Here is a 23,022-nt window from a genome sequence, read left to right as displayed (position 1 = left end):
ATGATTAAACCAGACTCCAACACAAAGAGGTTATTTCAAAAACTGGGCCAAATACTAAAGCAGTCTTTTGGGAAGTATGGTCCACTGACCATCTGACACAAGAAAGAGGACTGCTTAAAATGCAGATTCTTGGCCTCCAGCATCCCACACCTACTGAATTACTAAGAATGAAGCTAGACATTGTCGTGTCCCCCAGTGATTCTAATGTGCACTGACTTTTACAGTCATTGATTTAAAAAGTTCATCTGGGAAAATAATTTCGCTATTGGTAAACAAGCATCTGCTCAAGCAAGAGTCTGGAAGCTCTTTGGAGACCTCTCTTGGAGACCATCTCTATTTAGAAAAAGTGACAGCCCCAACTACTGATCAAGAGGCAGTTCCACCCCATCAGCTGTGATTTCGTCAGGTTAAAAAGATGATCCCTCTTTGGCTAGCTCTGTGGAAGTTAGCCAAACACCATCACTACAGCACTGTGCCACAGAGCTGTTGGCATATCCTCCTCTCCTCTCTATTGCTCCCTCTGGACCCTTCTACTTACCATGTACATCTCATGAGAAACTAGTGACCACGGATTATTAGAGCCAACAGCTCACGCTAGGTTGAGGATTGGAAGCAGCCTGCAGCAAACAGCGTGACGTACTTAGCGCACAAGCACCAAGTTCTGACACTGACAAACAAACAACAACAAAAAAAAACTTGATTCACTGAGTCCCAAGTTAATCAAGGGAAGACAGGGTTAGACTTGCTCAGTACCTGTAAGACACAGATTAGGAGGAAGCGTGCACATACAGATGGAGTCAGCCATCATCAATTCTTGTGTGGACAGCAGCCCCCAACAACAGCAAAGGGTGAGTCCTGCAGACATCACAATGACATCAGTATCTCAGTAACGTCCTCCCCAATCTCCAGCTTCATGTTTACCACCCGTGTCTTTAGACATCAACACTCCTTCAAATGCTGCCCTGCTCAACAACTACCCCATTGGTGGAGAAGGACAAGTGCAGGAGGTCCAGAGACCCAGGCTGTTCCCCTCTGCCACAGGGCTACCACAGGAGTGGTAAACAACCCCAAGTCCATGTACCCGGGGCATACAGGTGCATTTCCTACTACTGTGGTTCCTCAGCATCGCAGGGGAATTGCTTCTAGGAGACTACTAGAAAACAAAATTTGCCCATGCTTACCTCCTCCCTCACATAAAACAGCACGGTGTTTACCAGTTCGTAGAGCCTCTTGCATATGCACATCCTCCCATATGCCTTAAATCACCTCTAGGTTTCTTACAAACCCTAACACAATGTAAATCCTAGGTACAGAGGTGTCCTACTAAACTGTTTGGGGAAGAAGTTCAAGAAGTCAAGTCTGTTGGCTTCTTATTTTTCTGTAACTCAAGAGATCAGTACTTAGGATGCTTATTTGACATTCTGTTGTTGTTGTTTATTGTTGGGCATCTAAAGTCATAACTTTGATCTCTCTGATCATGGTCAATTCTTTCTCATTGGCAATAGGCAGCATAGTTGAAAATAAGAGTGTGTTTTTGGTGTCATAAAAATATAATACAAAAAAAAGAAGTCTGAGGCCTGGTACGGTAGCCTAGTGGCTAAAGTCCTCACCTAGCATGTGCCAGGATCCCATATGGACACAGGTTCATAACCTAGCTGCTGCACTTCCCATCCAACTCCCTGCTTATGGCCTGGGAAAGCATCAGAGGATGGTCCGAGGCCTTAGGACCCTGTACCTGCATGGGAGACCCAGAGAAAGCTCTAGGCTCCTGGCTGTGGATCAGCTCTGTTCCGGCCATTGTGGCCAATTGGGGAGTAAACCAGCAGATGGAAGATCTTCCTGTCTTTCCTTCTGTCAAAAAATAAAAAGGAAGAAAAAATCTGACTTTCCAATAACAATAAATGAATCTTACAAAAAAGAAGTAAAATCTGTACAAGTTCAACATGGGTGCAATCTGAGTCTGTACATGCAGACCCCATTAGTAAGATGACCATGGCAAACTGGCTGCTGGGTCTGTACCTTGATTCATTAGAGTAGTAACAATTACCATAGCATGAGTAACATCAGAAACTGAAACTTAGGCAAAGAACATTATCCTTGTGTGGCAGTGAAATATTCACCCTTTAATATCTCCACCTTCCTGGGTTTAAGGAATATGGACTAGAATACTTTTGACAAAAAACAAACGACTTTACCTGAAGTCCGCACAGTGAATCAGAAATAGCTATGGAGCTCATCATGATCATCAAGGACACAGTGACCACCTGTTTGTTCCCCCTACCTCCATTTCACAGCTTATCCCTGTGTATACAAAAACAAAGCAAAATAAAACAAAACAAAAAAAGCTCGAGGGTCTCCAGGGGAAAATTTGAATTACTGGAACAGAAAGATGGGATGGTCAGTTCTAGTTCAGAATGGTACATACACACTGTGGCTAAGAGAGTATACTCAGGGGAGAGGCATTTACCTTAGCAGCTAAGATGCCAAGTCCAGGGTGGGCATTTGGCATAGCAGTTTCAACTCTGGCTTGACAACTGCACCCAATATGGAGGTATCTAGATTTGAGCCTTGGCTCTACATCTGATTCTAGCCTTCTGCTAATGTGCACTTCTGATAGGCAACACATGGCAGCTCCGGGACTTGGGGTCCTGCCCCCAGGACTGAGCTTCTAGCTCCCAGCATCAGCCAGGCCCACTCTGAATGTTACGGGCATTCTGAGAATGAACCAGCAATTGGGAGCACTCTTTCAAACAAGTACTAATAATAAAGAATAACAATTAAAAAAAAAAACCTGTTCCCCACATCAGCCTTTCTCCTCTTAATTCCCTGTTTTAGTTCCTGACCCCAGCGTCCTGGTAATCAGACCCTAGAGGCAGCAGCATCGCTGTCAGTCAAATTGGTGGGTTCTGGCTATGCACACCACAGGAGACACGGACTGAGTTCCTGGCTTCAGCCCTAGCATCAGAGCCATTTGGGAAGTGAACCAGCCAACAAGAGCTCACCCTGTTTCTCTAAAATTCCTTTTCAACTGAGAGGCAGACAGACAGGCCAGGAAGATACAGACTGAAATCCCAGCTCTACCAATTACCAACTGTGTGACACTGAGTAAACAACTTCTCTGAATCTATATTTCAGAGTTGAACTGGTAAGCTTACTTCATTTACTTATATGCCTGTTAAAAGATTAAATAATTCATATAAAATGCTTAATTAGTGGCTGGTAGAGTTCTCCAATATTAGTCATTGATAGTTACTTATCTACTAGGGAAGTAAATGCAGATAAGAAAACCTTCCAAATTGAGCTTGGCAACAGGCAGGACCAGAGTGAAAAAATGAAAGGATGACACAAGGTATAATCAGAGGACCTGAGTGAAAATGATCTAGATGTTTTTATTGGTAAAACAGGTGTTTTAGCTCTCAGAGTTTTGGTGAGGAGTAAGAGCCATAAAGTAAAGTGCTTTGTTGGTGGGAGGCACTATGAAAATGTTAGAAGTTGTGTCATTTATTACCAAGGGCACTTATGGCAAATGCAAGCAGGACTAGCAATAACTGGAGAACCTTGCTCAAGATGTACAGTCAGAGCTGGTACTTCCTCTACCCACGAGGCAGGCTTACACTACAGTAAATCTGGAGATAGTTTGAGCAGCATGACTACCTTTCTCAAAAGCTCTAGGACTTTGAGTCCTATGATGGGATTTCATGATCTCAGGACAGAACCTCTGGTTGGCTTGCCAGATGCTATACACCGTTCAACAAAAACACCCTTTGTAACAGTAGTGACAATGCAAGGTGCACAGTGTTATTGAAGCTGCATATATAATTTAAGCAGAAATGATAGATTCTTCCTGAATGATATTAAAAATTATCTTAAATTTTTTAAAAAGTAGCCAGTACGGTATACATGGTATGACAGCATGTGTGAAAGTAAAATGCATATACATGTGCTGTACTCACTTAAGAAGTCTCTAGAAGGACACACATAACCAATATAACCAGTTGATTAGACCAAGATAACTGGGTACCTGGGGAACAATGGAAAAGAAATTCTTCATTGTAAAGTGCATCCATTTGCATTTCATTTTTGCCTATTCACCAAGCTCCAGATTTTACTCAAATCTCACCCATTTATCCATTGGTGTTCCTTTTCTGCTGAATACAGTATTCCACATAACATTTCAGTTTTTTGAGTTTTGAACGACAAAGACTACTACCTATTGAAACCAACCAACCTCCTGGCTCTTGGTTAACACACTATAGACTGTTGCTGCCTAACCCTGGCACATCCTTCCCATGGTCTCCACAGATGCATATAGTCTGGTCCTCCTGCCTAGCTATTCCCTGTCCAATCCTGCTAAGTCGAGTCCAGATTTCCTTCCATTTTTATTTTTATAAGATTCTTATCACCCTGTCTTGTATTACAGCTAGCCAGCAAAAGTAGTAGCTTCCAGCATCTGGGCACACTGCCCCCACAGACTCTAGCTAGACAGAGATTTGATTTAGTAAAAGCAGGGCCTACTTAAGATATTCCTGCTCCCCTGAAAGCTTTTTGCTTGTGGTCAACTCCAGAGATGATATTTTTTCCCAGGACTGTTAGGAGAAAAGTCACAGGAGCAAGAAAGGAACAGAGCCAGAGCCCCAGTGCACAGGGCTCACACCTCGGCAGGAATCCAGCTGCAACTGTAATCAGAAACCGGAATTTCCACTAACTTCTAGGACTTAAGGAAATCAACTCCCTCTCTGATCTAGCTGTGTGATTAAAATTAGCTGGAGTCCAGCATTCTAGAAAGCCCCTTCAAGACTGAATGTACCATTTGCACACTTACTAGGACAACTTCGAGGCAGTAGGTCCTGGAAACAGACAAAGCAGGTGATAAAAGCGAAACAACTTTAACGACATCCTGTTCTCACACTACTTATTGAATCCTTATTGGGTTCCCTAGTACAACATACAAAGGAAGAGGTCAAGGATCGCCAACTTAGCAACATCATTAAACAGCATATATGAGGTGATGGTTAAGAGACAGGCTTGAGGTCAGAGCCTTAGGTTTGTATCCTAGGTCTACAACCTTCTACCCTAGTAATCTTGGGAAAGACGATTAATAACATCTCTGAGCATCAGTTTCGCCAGCTACAAAAAGAGGTTAATGACAGTTAATGAACTCATAAGGTTGTTGCAAGGACCATGTGAGCAAAAAGCAAATTGAGATATTACTGACATAGTAAATGTGTGTTAGCTGTCATTTATATTACCTTACTACAGAGCAAATCTGACATATAAATTAAAAAAAAACCCACCATCAACAACAACAAAATAATAACCCAAAACTCATACAACTTCCACGTTTCTAAGATCAAGCTCAAGTATTACACACAAAGGGAATCCCCTTCTATATCTGGCTGAGTTGTCTGTATCTCAAGACCCTAATTTGCCTTTACCCTATACTTTTGAGATGCAAATCTACTTCCTTCTGTAAATGCCTGCTTCTCACCCATGGCCTAGACAAAGAAAGAAATCCTAGTTTTTCTGAAGCCTTTTACTTTGTAGCCTCAGGACCAGCCAAACATTTTCATCCCTGGTTGAACTACAGTGCTATGACTTATGTGTTGGCAACTAAAGGAAAGAGCCGGAGACATTTATATGCTTTAGGCTGCTCTGACAACATCAGTACATTAGTAGGATAAAGTTAGGACTGTGTGTGTGATGCAGTTTGCTCATATCTGAAAACTGAAGACATACAAATGGCTGGTAACTGCCCCTAAGAGCAGCTGCTTCCCCTTCGCTACCGGTAACAACTTTGACTACAAGTGAAAACAATCAACTGATCCCAAACAAAACTGAAAAAAACTTACGTGTGGAGCGTCTACCAATCAGGTGAACAATTCATTCTGTTAACATGATTTCCTCCAGGAAATGTTTGCAATTACAGCAACACATGAGTGCAATGTAGGAAGAGATTTTCTAAAGAAATGCAACTCAGGAGCTGGCATTGAGATGAAGAGGATTAAGTCAGTCAGCATCCTATATTGGAGTGTCAGTTCAAGGCAGGTACTTGGGTCCCTGCCACCCATGTGAAAGAGCACGGTGGAATATTTCTGCTCCTGGGGTCTGCCTGGCCCAGCCCTGGCTATTGCAGCCATTTGGGGAATGAACCAGCAGATAGAAGGAAATTCCAAATCCCAACCCCAACACTTTGATACTCAAATAAATCCTTAATAAAGCTCAGATATATCAACTTATACTGGAATTACACCAAGAATACAGCAAACATTCTAACAAAATTAAGTTGTGGGAGAGAAGGACTTTGAAATTTTTCATAAGAAGAGGGTGCCCTCTGCTGGACACTAGAAACTGTTCCCTAACGGCATGGCAGATCAGGTTGCCTTCAACTGTCAGCGACCTTTTTAAGTGAAACAAAAACTGAAGTGGCAAAAGATTTAAACCTTGATGCTCTTAGAACAGCTTCAGTAAATGCTGACTTTTAGAATACAAATGTAGAAAGAGTCCAAAGGAAATGGTTGAGTTAAAAAAAATCCTTTGGTTCTTTTATACAGGTAAGCAGCCAGCCAGCTTCCTTCTGAAGTGCATCTCCACTAGCATTTCAACAGTCAGTAAAACAACAAACCAGAGTTTACAAAATCAGAAATACCAGAGAGGTTTACAGACACAAAAGCAAAACAAGGTAAGGGGAAGACCAACTCCTGAATGGTGTCTCCTAGGCTGAGTGAACACACTGAGATTAACCTTTGTGTGCGTGTCTGAGACAGGCAGCAGGAGCACGAGCAGTTCTCTGCAGAAGACCAGAGGCAGAGTAATACAGGCAAGATTACCTTAACCATCCTCACATCTCAAGTGACCAAGCTCAACCCCCAACACATAGCGCAGGCTCCCCCAACCTGTCCTGAGCACAAGGGCTTACCAGCCACACACACTTGTTCCCTCTGTCCTCCTACTTGAGACAGACACAGGGCCTTACCTGAGCGGGCCAGGCAGTGCCAAAAAATCGGACAGCACCTGAAGGCCAGGCTGGCCATCTTCCTGAAAGCTGCCTCTGACGGCTCCAACTCCTCCCACCTATACAGTCAATAAAATACCAAATGGGTGTGAAATTGCTATTTTTCTTTTTTGCCAGATGTGTTACCATTCAGTTTACTGAGCAGATCAATGGGAAGAGAACTATGGTAAATCATTAACACTCATTAGCGTACTTCAGAATCATGTTAGTTCATTGTTTCTCGGAAAGCAGTGCGGGGGAGAGAGAGAGAGAGAGAGAGAGATGGGGCAAAGCAAGATCTGAGAACCCAAAGTAAGTACAGAAGAGAGTCCTTGCAGGGGAGAAGGCCAAACATTTTGCCTGCTTAACTGTCTTTGATCTGTGATATTAGTGTTGTCTCAGTCTTTATCCAGTACAATGGTGGTCAACTCCAGTAACATATTAGGAAAATAACGTAGGGAGTTTCTGAGAAAATAAAACAGTAACTAGGCCCACCCCTTGCCTAGTCACTATTTTTTGCATAATCACATTTGCCAGATGGTGGTAAATTTTTGAAGTCTCCCAGGTGATTATCTTGAGCAGCCCTGGTTGAGAATTGCAATTTTATGTAAAGTTACAGTTTCCTCAGCATTGAGTACAATCTTGCTGAAGCTGTGAGCAAAGAAATCCAGCAGCATGCCCTTCTCACTGGCACCTTAAGATTCATGGGTGAAAATGTCCAAAGGTCAAAGCTGCCAGTTTCTAAACATCATCTCTGCAGTCATGTGAAGGTCAAAGAGTCATCACAAGTTTAGTGTGGAATTCATGTCTTAACTCACACAACCTTCCGCCTAGTTGGACCATAAAGTAACTTATTTATACATATATTTTTTCTTGGCATGTAACAGGACAAGTTCACAAACTACAAGTAAAACAAAGACCCCTATTGCATTAAATATGGATACTTGAAAATTCACTTAAACTGTAAAAACAATACCTCATACTTAGGAAGATGACATTTAAGCTAATTCTTAAACACCAGCTATTTATTGTACAAAAACTACAATAGGAAATCCCCAGTCCTTGTCACAGTTTTACAATCTCACATGGTAACCTCACTTTCCCTTTTCCCTCATCTATCAGATTTGTTGGCTAAATTTTGTTCAAATACCAGTACTGTGCCAAAACAGTTTATTTTTCCTCCTTTAGCTTTAGATTTTGAAACATCCCTTGCTACCTAGTATTACTCTATCTGAACTTTTCACTACCAATTTATCTTGCAGTTAAAACTTCCTTTTCCCAGTAGGACATTAAGTTGGCAGGAACTGAATGTCCCCTCACATCTAGAGGACATGTGACTCACTCTCTCGAGCTAGGTCTGACCCTTCAAAATTAATAGAAATGGTCAATTAAGGTGTCCTGTTTCTCTTAGAAATTACACTAAGAAAAATCAGTCTTTGTACAGAGCTCCATGTATTTCAAAATTGCTAAAATGTACACATATGGATCCCCATGCAGATTCCAAATTACCCTTTGAGTACTGCAGGACTGATGGCATATTCTGTAGTCTGAAAACCCCTGCCAAGCAGAGATCAACCACTGCCTCTTGGTTTCAGGTGTCTATCTACTTTTTATTCTTTGTCCATAAGCAGGCCCAGTACTAAAAACGTTCTGAGCACCAGGACTATACAGAAATGTGTGTGTGTGAGAGAGAGAGAAACGTTCCTGGATAAGCCAACAGCATTCTTGGGAGACAAGTTTACAAGGTCTCATGCTTTTAGGAAAGAGCCTGGGTCCTCAGGAAAGCTCAGAGAAGGAAGCAAGTCCACGAGTCTGAAACCTAGACAGACCTCTCAGAAGAGGGAGACTTCACTCTTAAAAGTAACAGGGAAATTTATCATTCCAGACAAAGAAAAAGAAACGGAGACTGTGAACTTTTCTGGAATTGTATTAATCAAAGCATCCAAACCATGTTGGTTCTTAGGAAAGAAAAATGATAAACAATGATCCAATCAGAAGGCAATCAGAAGTTGCTGGGCAGAAGGCAGAGAATCTTACAGTCCAAGAAATCTCAACCCAAAAATTTAAGACGGATCTAAATCTCCTTTAAGTACACCATTTAAATATTCAGTATTTCCTAGCCTACATGGATTTTCCATAGGTAAAATAAAACTAACCTTCACTGGGTTTGTCACAGACGTCTTCCTAGTCTTGTCTGGTTAAACATTCTGGGTTACTTGGCCCATTGAAGACAAGTTAACACCAAAAGGTAGAGGGTAGGGGTGTGGATGGAGATGAGATAGGAAGAGTTCAGCTCCTTTGATGTTCAATTTCCAACAAAGACATAAAAGCTCAATGCAAGAGAGAAAAAGGGACCTTAAGAAAATGAAAACCAAACTATCAAGATTTATTTAACTTTTTCTTTCACAGAAAATACAGTAAGTATGTAACATAAACATTGACAGAGGAAATAAAGCACAAGGACCAGGAAGACAAACGAATTGACTAATAATCTTGCATCAATGCTGTACTGTTTCCTGATTTCATTTGTAGCATGAATCACATGGCTATATAAACTGGAAAAAGGAAAGGCAATGTTCAGATTCACAAATATACCAGACAACTTCTGAAATCCATCAGTGGCATACAATACAGAAGCTGGATCTTTGCTGTAAAAAAATAATGAACCAAAAATAAATAAAATAGAGCTATTTGATAATGGCCACAGAATCACAGTGAATTCTTATTTCAAAATATCCTAGGAAAGGCAAAAAAGGAAAGGATAGTCATCAGTGCCTTGCCCAGACCTTCAACTTGTATCTCATGCTGCAAAATCATATGGGATTTTCAAGGCTCTTTCTCAGAAGTCCAGACTAGGAAAATTTACCCAAATAAATAATTGGCATCAAGAACCAGGGTGCTCTGAAACAAGGGTCTGCTTCTAAACTTGAATTCATTAGTAAAGACTATAGGCTGCAATCTTCTGGAGCCAGGCTGCTAGCCTGGAGCCTAGAAGCTCAAAATGACCTGTCTTTTTGGGAGATGACACCTACTAGGTGAGAGGTAAATTTTGATAATAGAGGCCTTCCACACAGACTACTTCAGTAATGGTACTCGGTGTCACAAGATTTGGGGTCAGATAAGGCTGCCTTAGAGTTAGACATCAGAGAAGGCTGGACGTGCCAAGCACACTAACTCCCTATTTAGGCCAGGATCAAAGGCTGCTGTCAACAGTCTGCAGTCCCTTGTGCCTTAATACGCAACAGTCTATGGAGATGTGGGAACTTTCCTTGGGGACTTCATCCTTACACCAGACACAACAGGCGGCTCATACCAAACGAGGATCTTTGGAAGAGAAGTGTTACTCTGACCGAGCATCATGGAATTCTTTTTTCCAGGCAATGTTAATCACTCTCTATTGCTAACAATATGTTTATAGATACGGGCCCAGCACAGTGGCCTAGCAGCTAAAGTCCTTGCCTTGAATGCAACAGGATCCCTTAAGGGCGCCGGTTCTAATCCTGGCAGCCCCGTTTCCCATCCAGTTCCCTGCTTGTGGCCTGGGAAGGCAGTCGAGGATAGCCCCAAAACCTTGGGACCCTGCACCTGCGTGGGAGACCTGGAAGAAGCTCCTAGCTCCTGACTCCTGCTTTCGGATCGGTGCAGCTTCAGCCATGGTGGTCACTTCGGGGGGGTCAATCATCGGATGAAAGAGCTTCCTGTCTCTCCTCCTCTCTGTATATCTGACTTTCCAATAAAAATACATCTTGAAAAATATATTACATGACAAATGCCTTTGCAACAAAAAGCCTCCTTTTGTTTCCCTTACTTATTGCATAAGACAGTCTTCTGCCATGGATTGAACCTTACTAAAGCAATATATAAAACAGAAAACTGAAATCAGGTAAAAGATATACCCCAAGAATTCCTGCATCAAGTCTCCTCACCTTTTTTTTTTTTTTTTTTTTTTGTGAGGTATTACAATTCTGGTTCAGGTCTCTTCCCACCACCATTTTTTAAACATGTTGATGAAACAGATGAACACTGTACTCTGATTAATCTCATAAGGAAAAAGGCACTTGTTACTGACCTCCAGTACTGGACTCTACCATTTAATACCCCTGAAAAAAGCAGAATTTCTTAGTTCCTGTGAAGAACACAGCACTGTCTCAAGTAAAACAAGCTGCTTCACTCACAATTCTCTGTCCAGTACTCAGACCTTATGTGCCAGTATTGGCTGCAGAAAAAAGAAATCAGGAATCGAGAATTCAATGTCCCAGATCTCTAAAGCAGTGGGTCCCTGAGCTACCTTCACTTTAGTTATCATGCAAGAATGTCTGGACCTAGTATCTTCCAGGGCTTCAGCTCTCAGATCTTCTTTTACAGGAAGGAATGGAGATCCCATGGAAAAGCCATCACTTCTGGTCTTAGAATCATTTCATTCTGGAAAATAAACTGTTTTTATTTTTTTCTTCCAGGTACTAGACACAGCCATGCTTAGGGCAATAAGGCACCTGTGATGTGACCCCAGGTGGAAGGTAGCAACAGGAATAGTACTGAGATTTGGATTCTGTGTGGCTCCAAAGGAGTGTAAACTCCCAACATGGGCTGCCCCAGGCAAGGCTGCATCACACCTGCAGTGCTCTGGTCTAGCAGGAAGGCAGGTAGGACACTCCAAGAACTCAGAAAAACAAAACATTCTTCCTTCAAACGCAAAGTTACAATATAAGTCAGGTCTTCAGTTTGTCATCGTTTCAAGTAATGTTTTCATAGCCAAGTCAGGAAATACAGCACAGTAATACACAAGAAATTGGACACCCTGGGTTCTAGTCTTATCCTTATCATTCATTCACTGGTTGGGCAACTTTGAGAAAATCACTTGGGCTAAAACACCTGTCGTCCACATCACATTGTGACTGTGAGGATCAGACAGGATGTTAGCAAAGTGCCTTGTAAACAGTGAAATACTGTAGGTGAAGGTAAAGGCACAGTACATACTTAATGAGACTCTAATTAGACCTTTATTATTGTCTATTTGACTAGGAGTATCCCATGCAGGGTGAGCCTTGCAATATATGGAACTTAAAAAAAGTACCTGCTACAAATATTTGCTGGTCCTTGTCACCAGGGTTGTTTGAAGGAAAATTCTTACTTTCTTTAGAAATGACTTCAGAATACTAAGTTTGAAATGTAATGCCATCTCCATCTACCAACTGACAGAATCAATTTTCTCCTTTATGGTTACTATTTGGTCTACCGATACCTTTATACAGAGAAGCCTAGAATTCAAGAAACAGCATGCTAACATGGAAAACAAACAAAAACCACCATTTGGTTTCCATTGGTTGTTAAAGAAATAAAATGGAGATGAGAGGCAGCATCTACAATAAAATCAGGTCACAGTTCCTCAAATGGTCGCCATTTTCCTGAGATAGTTCCAGGACAGGGTCCTCATCCTGTGAAGTGCTTTCCAGAAGCTCAGTCTTACTGGAGGGGAAAAAGACATGTGGGTTGGCAATGAGGCTGTGCTCATTTTCAGCACTAGGACTGGAACAGGCAGGTCTGCTAGGAGCTGCCAAGCAGCTTCGGTGGAGAAGCCCAAATGGTCTGAGAGAGCCTTGTGCATTCTCAGATGCCAAGCCAGAGTGTGGAGAACAGCTGAACACAGCCATCCCATCCAGGGGTTCTCAGTTCTTCTTGTAAGTTGGTTCTGCTCACCTCCAGTCTAATAAATAACTGAACAGAAGAAAAACTGTGAGATATGCAGCAGTACCTACCCAGCACTGGGGCCTTTCTCTGCTCAGCTGTTAAAAGTTTACATGCAGCACAGAGACAAGGCAAGAAGTAAACGTGACTTTGATTAGACTTTGAAACAGACTGTGACTAGCTCCAAACAACCAGATTCTGGTGTTCATGTCAGACGATGTTTATTACAAATGGTACAGGCAATAACGTGGAGGGAGTCATGTTGGAGGAACCACTGGTTAACAAGATAGGCGTCCTTTGGGTGTGTTGCTAACCTCCACTTTTCTTCCTGGTTTGTTTTGCTTTCTGGCGTTTCAGGATGGTGTAGTTTGCATACACTGTATATTGATCTGACAAGAAGGGGACATAGAATGCCCGCAGCAGCTTTGAAGATCTGAAAAACATGGGAGGAAAGACGAAAAAAAAAAGAATGTTAACGTTTGGAAGAATTTACCTTAGTAAAGCTGTACTGAATTTAACATAAAAGGAAATAAAATGCGATGGTAAGGATTATGTTATACAACAGGCAACACAGAAAAGCCTAACAAGGCTTACTCAAGAACAAGCATCTTCGTCCCCAAGTCATAACAGAATCTACTTAATGGGCACTAGTCTGCAGATCCTTCAGAGCAGCTATAGGTCTTCATTTATTAGAACATGCTATAGGAAAGTTCCAGGCCAATCAAAGACTGCTAACTAAAGAAATGAATTTCTCTTTCAATTTATTATCATTTTTATTACAACTATTATTTTCCATGATACAACTTTGGAGGTATAGGGATTCCTCCCCACACGTTCCCTTCCTCCCTCCCCATTTTTCCTTCTGCTACTTCCCCTCATAGTATCATAATGGCATAGTCATAAGAAATGAAATTCTTTTAAAATTTTTAAAATTTTTAAAATTTATTATTATTTTTTATTGAAAAGGCAAATATACAGAGAGGAGGAGATAGAGAAAGATCTTCCATCTGCTGATTTACTCCCCAAGTGGCACAATAGCCAGAGGTAAGTCAATCTGAAGCCAGGAGTCAGGAGCTTCTTCTGGGTTTCCCATGCATGTACAGGGTCCCAAGGCTTTGGCCTATTCTCTACTGCTCTCCCAGTCAACAAGCAGGAACCTGGATGGCAAGTGGAGCAGCCAGAACACAAACCACTGCCCATCTGGAGTCCTAGCAGATGCAAGGTGAGGATATAGCCATTTGGCTATTGCAGTGGGCCCAAAAATACATTTTTTTTAAATTTGGAATTTTATGACACAATTCCATAGGGTCTGGGATTTACCTACCCCCTCCCAAAATTCCCTTCCCCTAACTGATTTTCCCCATATTATTACAATAGTATAGTCCTTCATAAGCAGTCATAAGTCCATCATCCTGTTATTGAAGTGTGCCTGACATTGCTGGTACAGACAATGCCAGACAGTCCAGCATCCCCAAAATGAAAATTTTAACATCGAAATTGCTTCTGTGTCTAAGAGATACACACTCTTCAAATGCCCTGGACCTAGAGAAGTGAAGAAGCTGTGTCTTGTGTGCCTGCACATGGTGTTCCAGGAATGTGCACTTCTACACACAAGTTCATGCTGTGGCCACACATCATAGCAAATTAACATTATCTACCTAAGAATGAAATATGAGAACTAAAAGCCTAAAATTTTCACTTTAAAAACACATTTTTTAAGGAATCTATTATTTAATCCACTAGATAGCCCTATGATGAAAATGACATTATTCTTACCTTATAAATGGGAAACTGAGGCTTGGGAATCACACAGATTAAATAACACAATGGGTGCTAAAGAATAAATGATGGAGCCCTCATTCCAATCTGGATTTCAGAATTTTCATTCCTTAATTATCATGGTTTATTCTGCATCCCCAGAACAAATCATTTAGATAGATAATTTTCTGGGAAAAGATGCAGGGATAGTTTTAAACTCCATATATTACTTCCCATGCTTTTCTGAGTCTGAAAATCAAAAGTTGGCCCAGTTACTGCTATCCTAAATGAGGTAGCTAAGGGGTGTGCCACTGCCAGTCCTTTTCCAAATTCCAGATTTGTAAATGTCATGTCAACGTGGCATTTGTACTGGCAGTTTATCCCTGGGCTTGGCACACTCCTACAATGCCTGCACACAACGATATCATGCTTGGCATACACACCTCTTGCAAACGTTTCCTAGTTGGAACACTGGCAGTGCCCTATGCTCAGTGGAGACACACTTCACTTCAACGGCTAACAGCTTAAGGGCTTTGATAGAGAAGAGAGACTTAAAGGAGCGAGACATGACATAAAGCAGGGCTCCTGATAACAAACAAGAAGAAACATCACAGGCTCAAATAAAGTTCATTTAACTCTTTTTGTCCATATATCCCAGATAAAGTGAAGGTCGGAGCGGAAAGACACAAGCTGGAACAAACGCCTGCAAGCTTAAGGGCAGTAGAGAAGAGCTAAAATAAATGCAGTGTCATTCACACTCTACTTGACACCATAATAGAAGTTGAATATAATCATTATACATTTCTAGTCGTCTCAGCCCCTTGGTATGTCATCATGGTCCATTAAACTCAATTTTAGTTTTTTATGTTCTTTTTGGAGCAATTATTTACTATTTAGGAGGACTGGTAGTTCATAATTTTATTCCCTTTAGTCTTCCAAAGAAGAAAAATAAATTGAACTTATTTTAAAAGTAGAAGAAAAGCCCCAGTGAGGTGGCCTAGTGGCTAACATCTTTACCTTGCACGCACCGGGATCCCATATGGGTGCTGGTTTTTGTCCCAGAAGCTTCACTTCCCACCCAGCTCCCTGCTTGTGGCCTGGAAAAGCAGTTGAGGATGGCCCAGACCTTTGGGACCCTGCATCCAAGTGGGAGACCTGGAAGAGGCTCCTGGCTCCTGGCTTCAGATTGACTCAACTCCGGATATAGTAGCCACTTAGGCAGCGAATTGGGGAGTGGAAGATCTTTTCTGTCTCTCCTCCTCTCTGTGTATCTGCTTTTCCAATAAAAATAACTAAATCTTTAAAAAAAAGAAAAGCAGTTATTTTATCTTGGAATTACTATATGATTCTACTATACCCTTTTATAAAGCTTTATGGTACATACTTTATTTGGTAGTTTTATTTTTTTCTACAACTTGATTTTCAACTATGTTTTTTTTTTAAATGATGCATTTACTTATTTATTGGAAAAATAAAGAGTAATAGAGGAAAGACAGAAAAAGAATCTTCCGGGCCCGGCGGCGTGGCCTAGCGGCTAAAGTCCTCGCCTTGAAAGCCCCCGGATCCCATATGGGCGCCGGTTCTAATCCCGGCAGCTCCACTTCCCATCCAGCTCCCTGCTTGTGGCCTGGGAAAGCAGCTGAGGAAGGCCCAATGCATTGGGACACTGCACCCGCGTGGGAGACCCGGAGGAGGTTCCTGGTTCCCAGCTTCGGATTGGCGCGCATCGGCCCATTGCGGCTCACTTGGGGATTGAATCATCGGATGGAAGATCTTCCTCTCTGTCTCTCCTCCTCTCTGTATATCTGGCGTAATAAAATGAATAAATCTAAAAAAAAAAATTATGTGAACTATATTACTTAAAATAACTTCTTAAAAAATTAGGACATGCTTTCATTGGGTTTAATAATTATTTTCAATTTATTGGAAAGGCAGAGAGAGAGAGAGAGAGAAAGAGAGAACGAAAGGGCAAGCTTCCACCAGCTGGCTCACTTCCCAAATGCCTCAACAGTCTGGGCTAGGCTAGGTGGAAGCCAGAAACTGGGAACTCCATCCCAGTCTCCCACTTGGGAGGCAGGACCCAACTACCTGAGCCATCATCATCTTCTCCCAGGGTGAGTGATCAGAAGTAGAGTGGGGACTCAAACCTGGGCACTCCATAAGGGATGTGGGCAGCATCTTAACAGCTGTGATTAATACCCACTCCTGATACGTTTTTTTAAAAAAGGAAGCCTCAAGTTCTTCAAAAGTAAAGGACAAAATTAATTCTTAAGAAATCAGTCTCTTCTCAAAAGGCTTATTGCGGTTGGGAAAAACAATACAAATAATGCATAATCAAATTTAGCCTGCACTAAATATAGATAGCTCACTGACAAGTTCAAAGTAACAACATATAATCCATAGAGAAGTCAAATGCCGAGGGCTACCCGAGTATGGAAGAACCATTTAACATATTTCATTTCATTTTACCCACCTAATATTCCAAGCTATGGTAAGCATAAAAAATAACTTGCCCAGCCATAAGCAAATCCATAGGTATCTCAGTTTAAATGCTCTGTTCACTCAGCAGTCACTAAAGATGGACTGAACAAGTTCCAAAGTTTCCATGACCCCGAAGTCCTTGCTTGCTTGTCTCACACCTCACCTTGTGCCATTTTCCTCCTGGCCCTCTCTAGTCCAACTACATTAGTCTCCTTGCAGTTCTTTTCTTTAAAAACACAATTCCTTTTTTTGCGTATGCTATTCCCGTGGTCGGGAGAGGTTGTGCAGCCTATTTTTACCAGGACTGAGTCTATGTCATTTTTCATGTCCTGGCTTAAGGTCCACCTTCTTTCAGAGGTTTTCCAATCATCCCAGGAAACCCTGGGTTCCACTTCTTTCTCTCATTTTCTCAGGACACTGTGTGTTTCTTCCTTACACTTGTCACAACCTATAATCATTTGTTGGCTAACTTGTTTGTTATCTCCCCTCCCACACTCAGATTCCAGGAGTCAAATCTATTTTATTTATCAACATGTGCCTGGCCTATGCTAAATGCTGGAACATGAATATTTAAAGGACAGACAGACAGACTGATAAAGAGAGCAAGGGAAGATTATTACATAAATGACATGTGAGTTTAATTCATCTTAAATGTGAGTTTAAGTCAACCACAATGACTGAGCACCACACCAAGTGATGGGTTAAATGCTTGCATTCCAAAAATGAACAAGAAAGAGTACTTCATCTGAATGACAAATTTCAAGTCCAACTGGGTTCGTGATTTGGAATCATCATCTTGCTAAGGATAAACACAGGCTTAGATACTTCAAGAGATCCAGGAAACACCTGACTCTGCTATGATCTGTCAGTGTATAACTGTTAAGAAATTCTGCATCAAATAATGCGTTCCTTTTTCTAAATAGTGTGTTCTGGAAGCATGAAAGCATTTTCTGGTAAGATGGGCCACAAAATATGTAAAAGGTAGGCGTAGATACAAAGAAAAGCTACAAGAATCTCTCATCAGAGAGACACTGGAATAATGCTTTTTGGAAGATGAGTCTCCCCCTTGTATATTCTGATTGTAACTTTTAAGTGTTAGCCATGTTTAACATACAAGGTCACCGATTTCTTCTAGAAGATGAAGTAAGGAAACTGCTAATATACTGCCAAGCTCCTTCTCACCTTAGAGCTAGGATGGGAAGATTTATATATGATATATATGTACATATTTATTAATCAAAAGAACAAACTGGCTTTCATTATTTATAATGTTATAGTTGTTGTTCTTGATTAATTTCTCGACCATAAACAGTTTCAATATGTTAAGCTTAACTGGAGCATTTTGAATTTGTGTTATTGTTGCTAGGAAAAAGGAAATCAAACTGGGTATTCCCTATGTGTGTGAAAGAGCAAAAAGGGTAAGCTGAATATTGAAATAACGTGTGCACACACATGGAAACAAAGACCAGACTGAATCACAAACCAGAACAGAACAATACACACAACAATGGCTGTACTGAAGTGAGCCACCAAGTGCCGCCTTGGGGGAGCACAAGGCATCATAACCTGGGGAGATGCGGAATGCATGTTTTTATCATGGGAACTGAAATATTTCCCCTCTCAGCAAGAAAGTCATCCAAGCGATTCAAGATGAAGCAGACCTGCACAAAGCGACTGCCCATTGCCGGAACAACATAATTAGCTAGCAGCTCAGAATGTTTTCTAATTCAATGACCAGCCCCATTTATCAGGGCGGGGGGGGGGGGGGGGTGCATTCTGCTGTGGAGATTTCAATCGGCTCCTGCTGACGTCAATGACAGACTAGCTGCCAGTCCCTATGTCACCAGTTCAGCAGGCACAAATGGAAATGCTGGGTCAATTTTTGATTTTAAAAAGGAAACATTCTAGGGTTGAGGCTTTCTTTTCTGTTTTTATCTTTCTATCTATCCCCGTCCCAACCATCCTTTCACACATTAACATCCCCAATAAACCTGTAATCTAAGTCTTCCTCCAGATCTCCTTCCAGCTGGGGCTTTTTCTCTTTTTCTCTCTCTCACTACTCACATTTCAAAATTTCCACAACTCTCACTGCACAACAGAACCTTCTATACCATCTCAGAATTCCCTCAAGATGATCATAATCAACCCACAGTGAGTACCATACAAAAAAATTTAAGAATGGCTCAAAAAAACTGGTATAAAACAAGATGGTGACTACTACTTAATAGTCACTAATAGGAAATGGGGTGACTATTACTCTAAAGGTCAATGACTAATGCAGAGGTAACTTTTACTCTCTTTCACAAAAGAGAATGGACACAGGACCAATACACCTTATTTCACACTCCACTAAAATATCAGTCCCTGAAGACAGAACTGTGTCTGATTGCTCTATCTCTAGTTTATTATCTGATATATTTCTTAAAGATCTATTTATTTGTTTTATTGCAAAGTCAGATTTACAGAAAGGAAAGACACAGAGAAAGATCTTCTATCCGCTCATTTACTGTCCAAATGGCTACAACGGCTGGAGCTCCAAAGCCAGGAGCCAAGAGTTTTTTCCGAGACTCCCATGCAAATACAGGGTCCCAAGACTTTGGGCTATCCTCTACTGCTTTCCCAGACCACAAGCAAGGAGCTGGAATGGAAGTGGAGCAGCCGGGAAATGAAACAGCATCCATATGGGATCCCTGAATATGCAAGGTGAGGAACTTAGCCATTAGGCTACTGTACCAGGCCCGTTATCTAGTATTTTTTTTAAGTATTGTTTCATTTAAGGGAATGTATAATAACTTTGTAATATAACAGAGATCCAGATGTTAAGATATAATGCAGTATGCATCTCTACTTCCAAATCAAAGATGGACTCACAATGAAACTGTTGGATATATCTTGATAAACAGATACTGGACTGTCTGACATTGTCTGAACCCACAATGTCAGGATACACTTAAATAGCAATGAAAGATCATATTATTGGGCCTGGTGTGGTAGCCTAGCGGCTAAAGTCCTCACCTTTTACGCTCCAGGATCCCATATGGGCGTCAGTTCATGTCCTGGCAGCACTGCTTCCCATCCAGCTCCGTGCCTGTGGCCTGGAAAAGCAGTGGAGGACAGCCCAAAGCCTTGGGACTCTGCACCTGCGTGGGAGACCCAGAAGCTCCTGGCTCCTGGCTCTGGATCAGCTCAGTTCCGGCCACTGTGACCACTTGGGGAGTGAATCAGTGGATGGAAGATCTTCCTCTCTGTCGCTCCTCTCTGTATATCTGACTTTACAATAAAAATAAATAAATCTTTTTTTTTAAATAAAGCAAACATTTATTAAACTGTAATAAAAACATTCCATCAAATTACAAAACCTGAGTAAGAAAAACAAACGGCACATGCTTAACTGTAGTTGACATTCAAATAAAGTTTGCATTCCCAAAATATTATACAGTAATTAGAAAATACCAGCCAAAGTAATATTAGGATACTTTTACGTGCGGTCTCAACAAATTTGAACAGAAGCAAATTTTAACAAAGGTAAATTTTACAGTGAAACATAGCAGTAGATTAAGGATCTTAACATGTTTATTTTACTGCTATTTGACACTATGATACAAAAATAAGAGGATTTACTTGACATTTTTAATAAATATCTCATGGGCTGTTGAGTGCCTTACTGGTGAAAAGATTTAACTGGCTAATCTCATCAATCCATTTTGTACATTTAGTAAGCATCAACTCTGCCCTACATAACTCTTAATGCAATTCACAGCACACAAATGGTTATCATATTAAATACATAATCAACTCGGACTTCTCAAATAAATAAAATAAATAATAAAATAATAATATAAATAAATCTTTTTTTAAAAGATTATATACTATTGTAATAATAAGGGAGAAACCAGTTGGGGAGACGGAATTTGGGGAAGATGTAAGGGAAATCTCAGAGCCTATGGAATTGTGTCATAAAATCAAAAATAAAATAGAAAAAATAAAAGTATTATTATTTAAGTGTTAGAGAGACAGGCAGAGACAGGGTCCTTATCTTCTGATTTATGCACAAAAGATCTGCACAATACTAAGGGGTAGACCATAACAAAGCTGAGAACTAAACATCAATCCACATATTCCATGTAGACCCAAATATTTGAGCCATCATTGCTGCCTCCCAGAGTACACATAAGCACAAAGGTGGATTAGAGGTAGAGGAGCCAGGACTTTTTCACCAAGCCCTTTGATAAGGGATGCCGAAGTTCATGGCAGTGTCTTAACAGTTGCTTGTACCACATGCCTGCCCACATTTTCCGCCCCAGCTTCTGAAATAATGCACAGAACATGTTTGATAAATATCCTGTGACTGAATGAACACTATGTCCTAACTCTTCAATCTACGTATCTAGTTTACCTCTTGCCTTCTCTGCAATGTTCATAATCCACCAGGAAAAGGAAATGGTATGAAATTCTTCTGTTCTCTTCCCAATGAAGTCCTAAAGCATCAGGTGGAGCACAGCAAATGGGGAGCTTCCAGCATGCATTCAGGGAGAGGGTAACAGCAGTGTTTCACAGCATGGTACAGTGCAAATGAGTTAGGGGAGGTGTCAGTATCAGTAAAGAAAATACTGCTGCAAAGGGTCAAGTAACCTCTCCAGTTCACACAGAATTCATGGAATTATGATTAAACAGCAACCAGTAAGACGCTTTACTTTTCAGTAGCCATGTTTAACAGACCCCTGACACTCAGTGAATGACGTTCCCGGTTTTGACCATTTGGAGCAACCTCCAAAATGTAACACTAGGGAAGTCCACTGACATTCAAATTGGAATCATGGCACTGTGAAGCTGATGAAATTGAACATCCTACTGATGTGATGCCTTAACACTTGGCGTAACATTACAACCTCCTGACCAGTCAATCACCTTTACCCTGAGTTCAGAATGAGAGAATTGAGAAAGAACTGCTGTTAGGTAACTGGCCACTCCGACCTCGAGTCCCACCAAGGTTGCTGAGCCAGTGTTCTTCACCACTCTTTTGTCCTGCTGATCACTACTCAGATATTTAGGTACTAGAAGTTTCACCTACCAGCCCTGTGGGGAAGAAGCCAGCAGTGCTCTGTTCTTGTTCTCTGGTCCCTCATGTGGGCTACTTCTTTGTGACAAAAAGTGGCAGCACTAGAGACCTCAAAGGTAGATGATTCTAGCAAGCTTTATGGGAAAAAAGTAACTTTGTCATCTTTATTACCAGATGCTTCTGCAGAAATTCTATTTCACTTTAAAGAATTTAAAAAAAATTACTGATTGGTTGATTTGAGAGGGAGAGAGAGAATAAAGAAAGAGAGAGAAACAAAATTCCCATTTGTTGGTTCAATACCCAAATACCTGAGAGGCCAGAGCTTGGATCAAAACTGGAGCTGGGAATGCAATCTAGTTCTCCCCAGTGGGTGGTAGGAACCCAATTACTTGCATCATCACTGTTCCCTACCAAAGTGTGCATTAGCAGGAAGCTGCAATCAGAAACCAAAGCCAAGAGCTGAATCCAGACAATCTGATACATGACAGCACATAGAAATCAGCATTGTAACTGGTAAACCAAATGCTGCGACTTTCTCCCTTTTTACTTTAACATAAATCTGGGCAGGACAGCAAATAACAAGTATTGTTTGAGACCTCTAATGTGTTTAAAGTTGTGAGAATCAACATGACATATGGTTTGAACTCTCAAGAAACAGAAGAGAGTTTCAAATGATGTCAGCAGCTTGTCCTAAGCTAGCTAAAAGCAGTGGTAGTCCTCAAACACAAAGTATGCTCTCCAAACCTGGGTGTCTACAGCATGGTCTTTACAGTCTCCTTGTGGAGAACTACCTTCACAATAAAAAGCAGACTCCCTGAGCTTCATGAAAAATGAAAAAAAAAAGAGAAAAGATTATTCTCCATTAAATATCAGCAGAGCTGAAAAACATAAATAAGAGCAAAGGAAGCAACAATTTCTTTGAAACCAAACCTAGCTTGGGGCAGCTCTGTCACAAACAAAGGGTCTCAAGAAAGTATTTGGAGAATTAGAACCAAAGAAAGGCACAAAAGTGAAAGCAATCAAACAGAAAGCATAGGAAACAAATCAG

The 23,022-nt window shown here is 41.1% G+C and overlaps 1 protein-coding gene across 4 annotated transcripts in view; it reads right to left on the bottom strand.

The window, feature by feature from the left end:
- Positions 1-12,226: 12,226 nt before the first annotated feature.
- ALG9 (ALG9 alpha-1,2-mannosyltransferase) overlaps positions 12,227-23,022 on the bottom strand; it is a 106,817-nt gene continuing 96,021 nt past the window's right edge. For 2 of the 4 annotated variants that reach the window (XM_058663921.1, XM_058663924.1), the window contains 2 exons: positions 12,991-13,109; positions 12,227-12,695 (listed from right to left, as the gene is read on the bottom strand). In XM_058663921.1, coding sequence (XP_058519904.1) covers positions 12,685-12,695; positions 12,991-13,109 — 130 coding nt within the window. In that variant the 3' untranslated portion in view covers positions 12,227-12,684. Of the gene's footprint in view, positions 12,696-12,880; positions 13,110-23,022 lie in introns of those variants that run through there. The other 2 variants (XM_058663923.1, XM_058663922.1) reach the window with 2 other exon arrangements.

Source organism: Ochotona princeps, chromosome 4, assembly GCF_030435755.1.
Source record: "Ochotona princeps isolate mOchPri1 chromosome 4, mOchPri1.hap1, whole genome shotgun sequence".
Taxonomy (NCBI): Eukaryota; Metazoa; Chordata; class Mammalia; order Lagomorpha; family Ochotonidae; genus Ochotona; species Ochotona princeps.
This window is presented reverse-complemented; position numbering and strand designations above follow the sequence as displayed.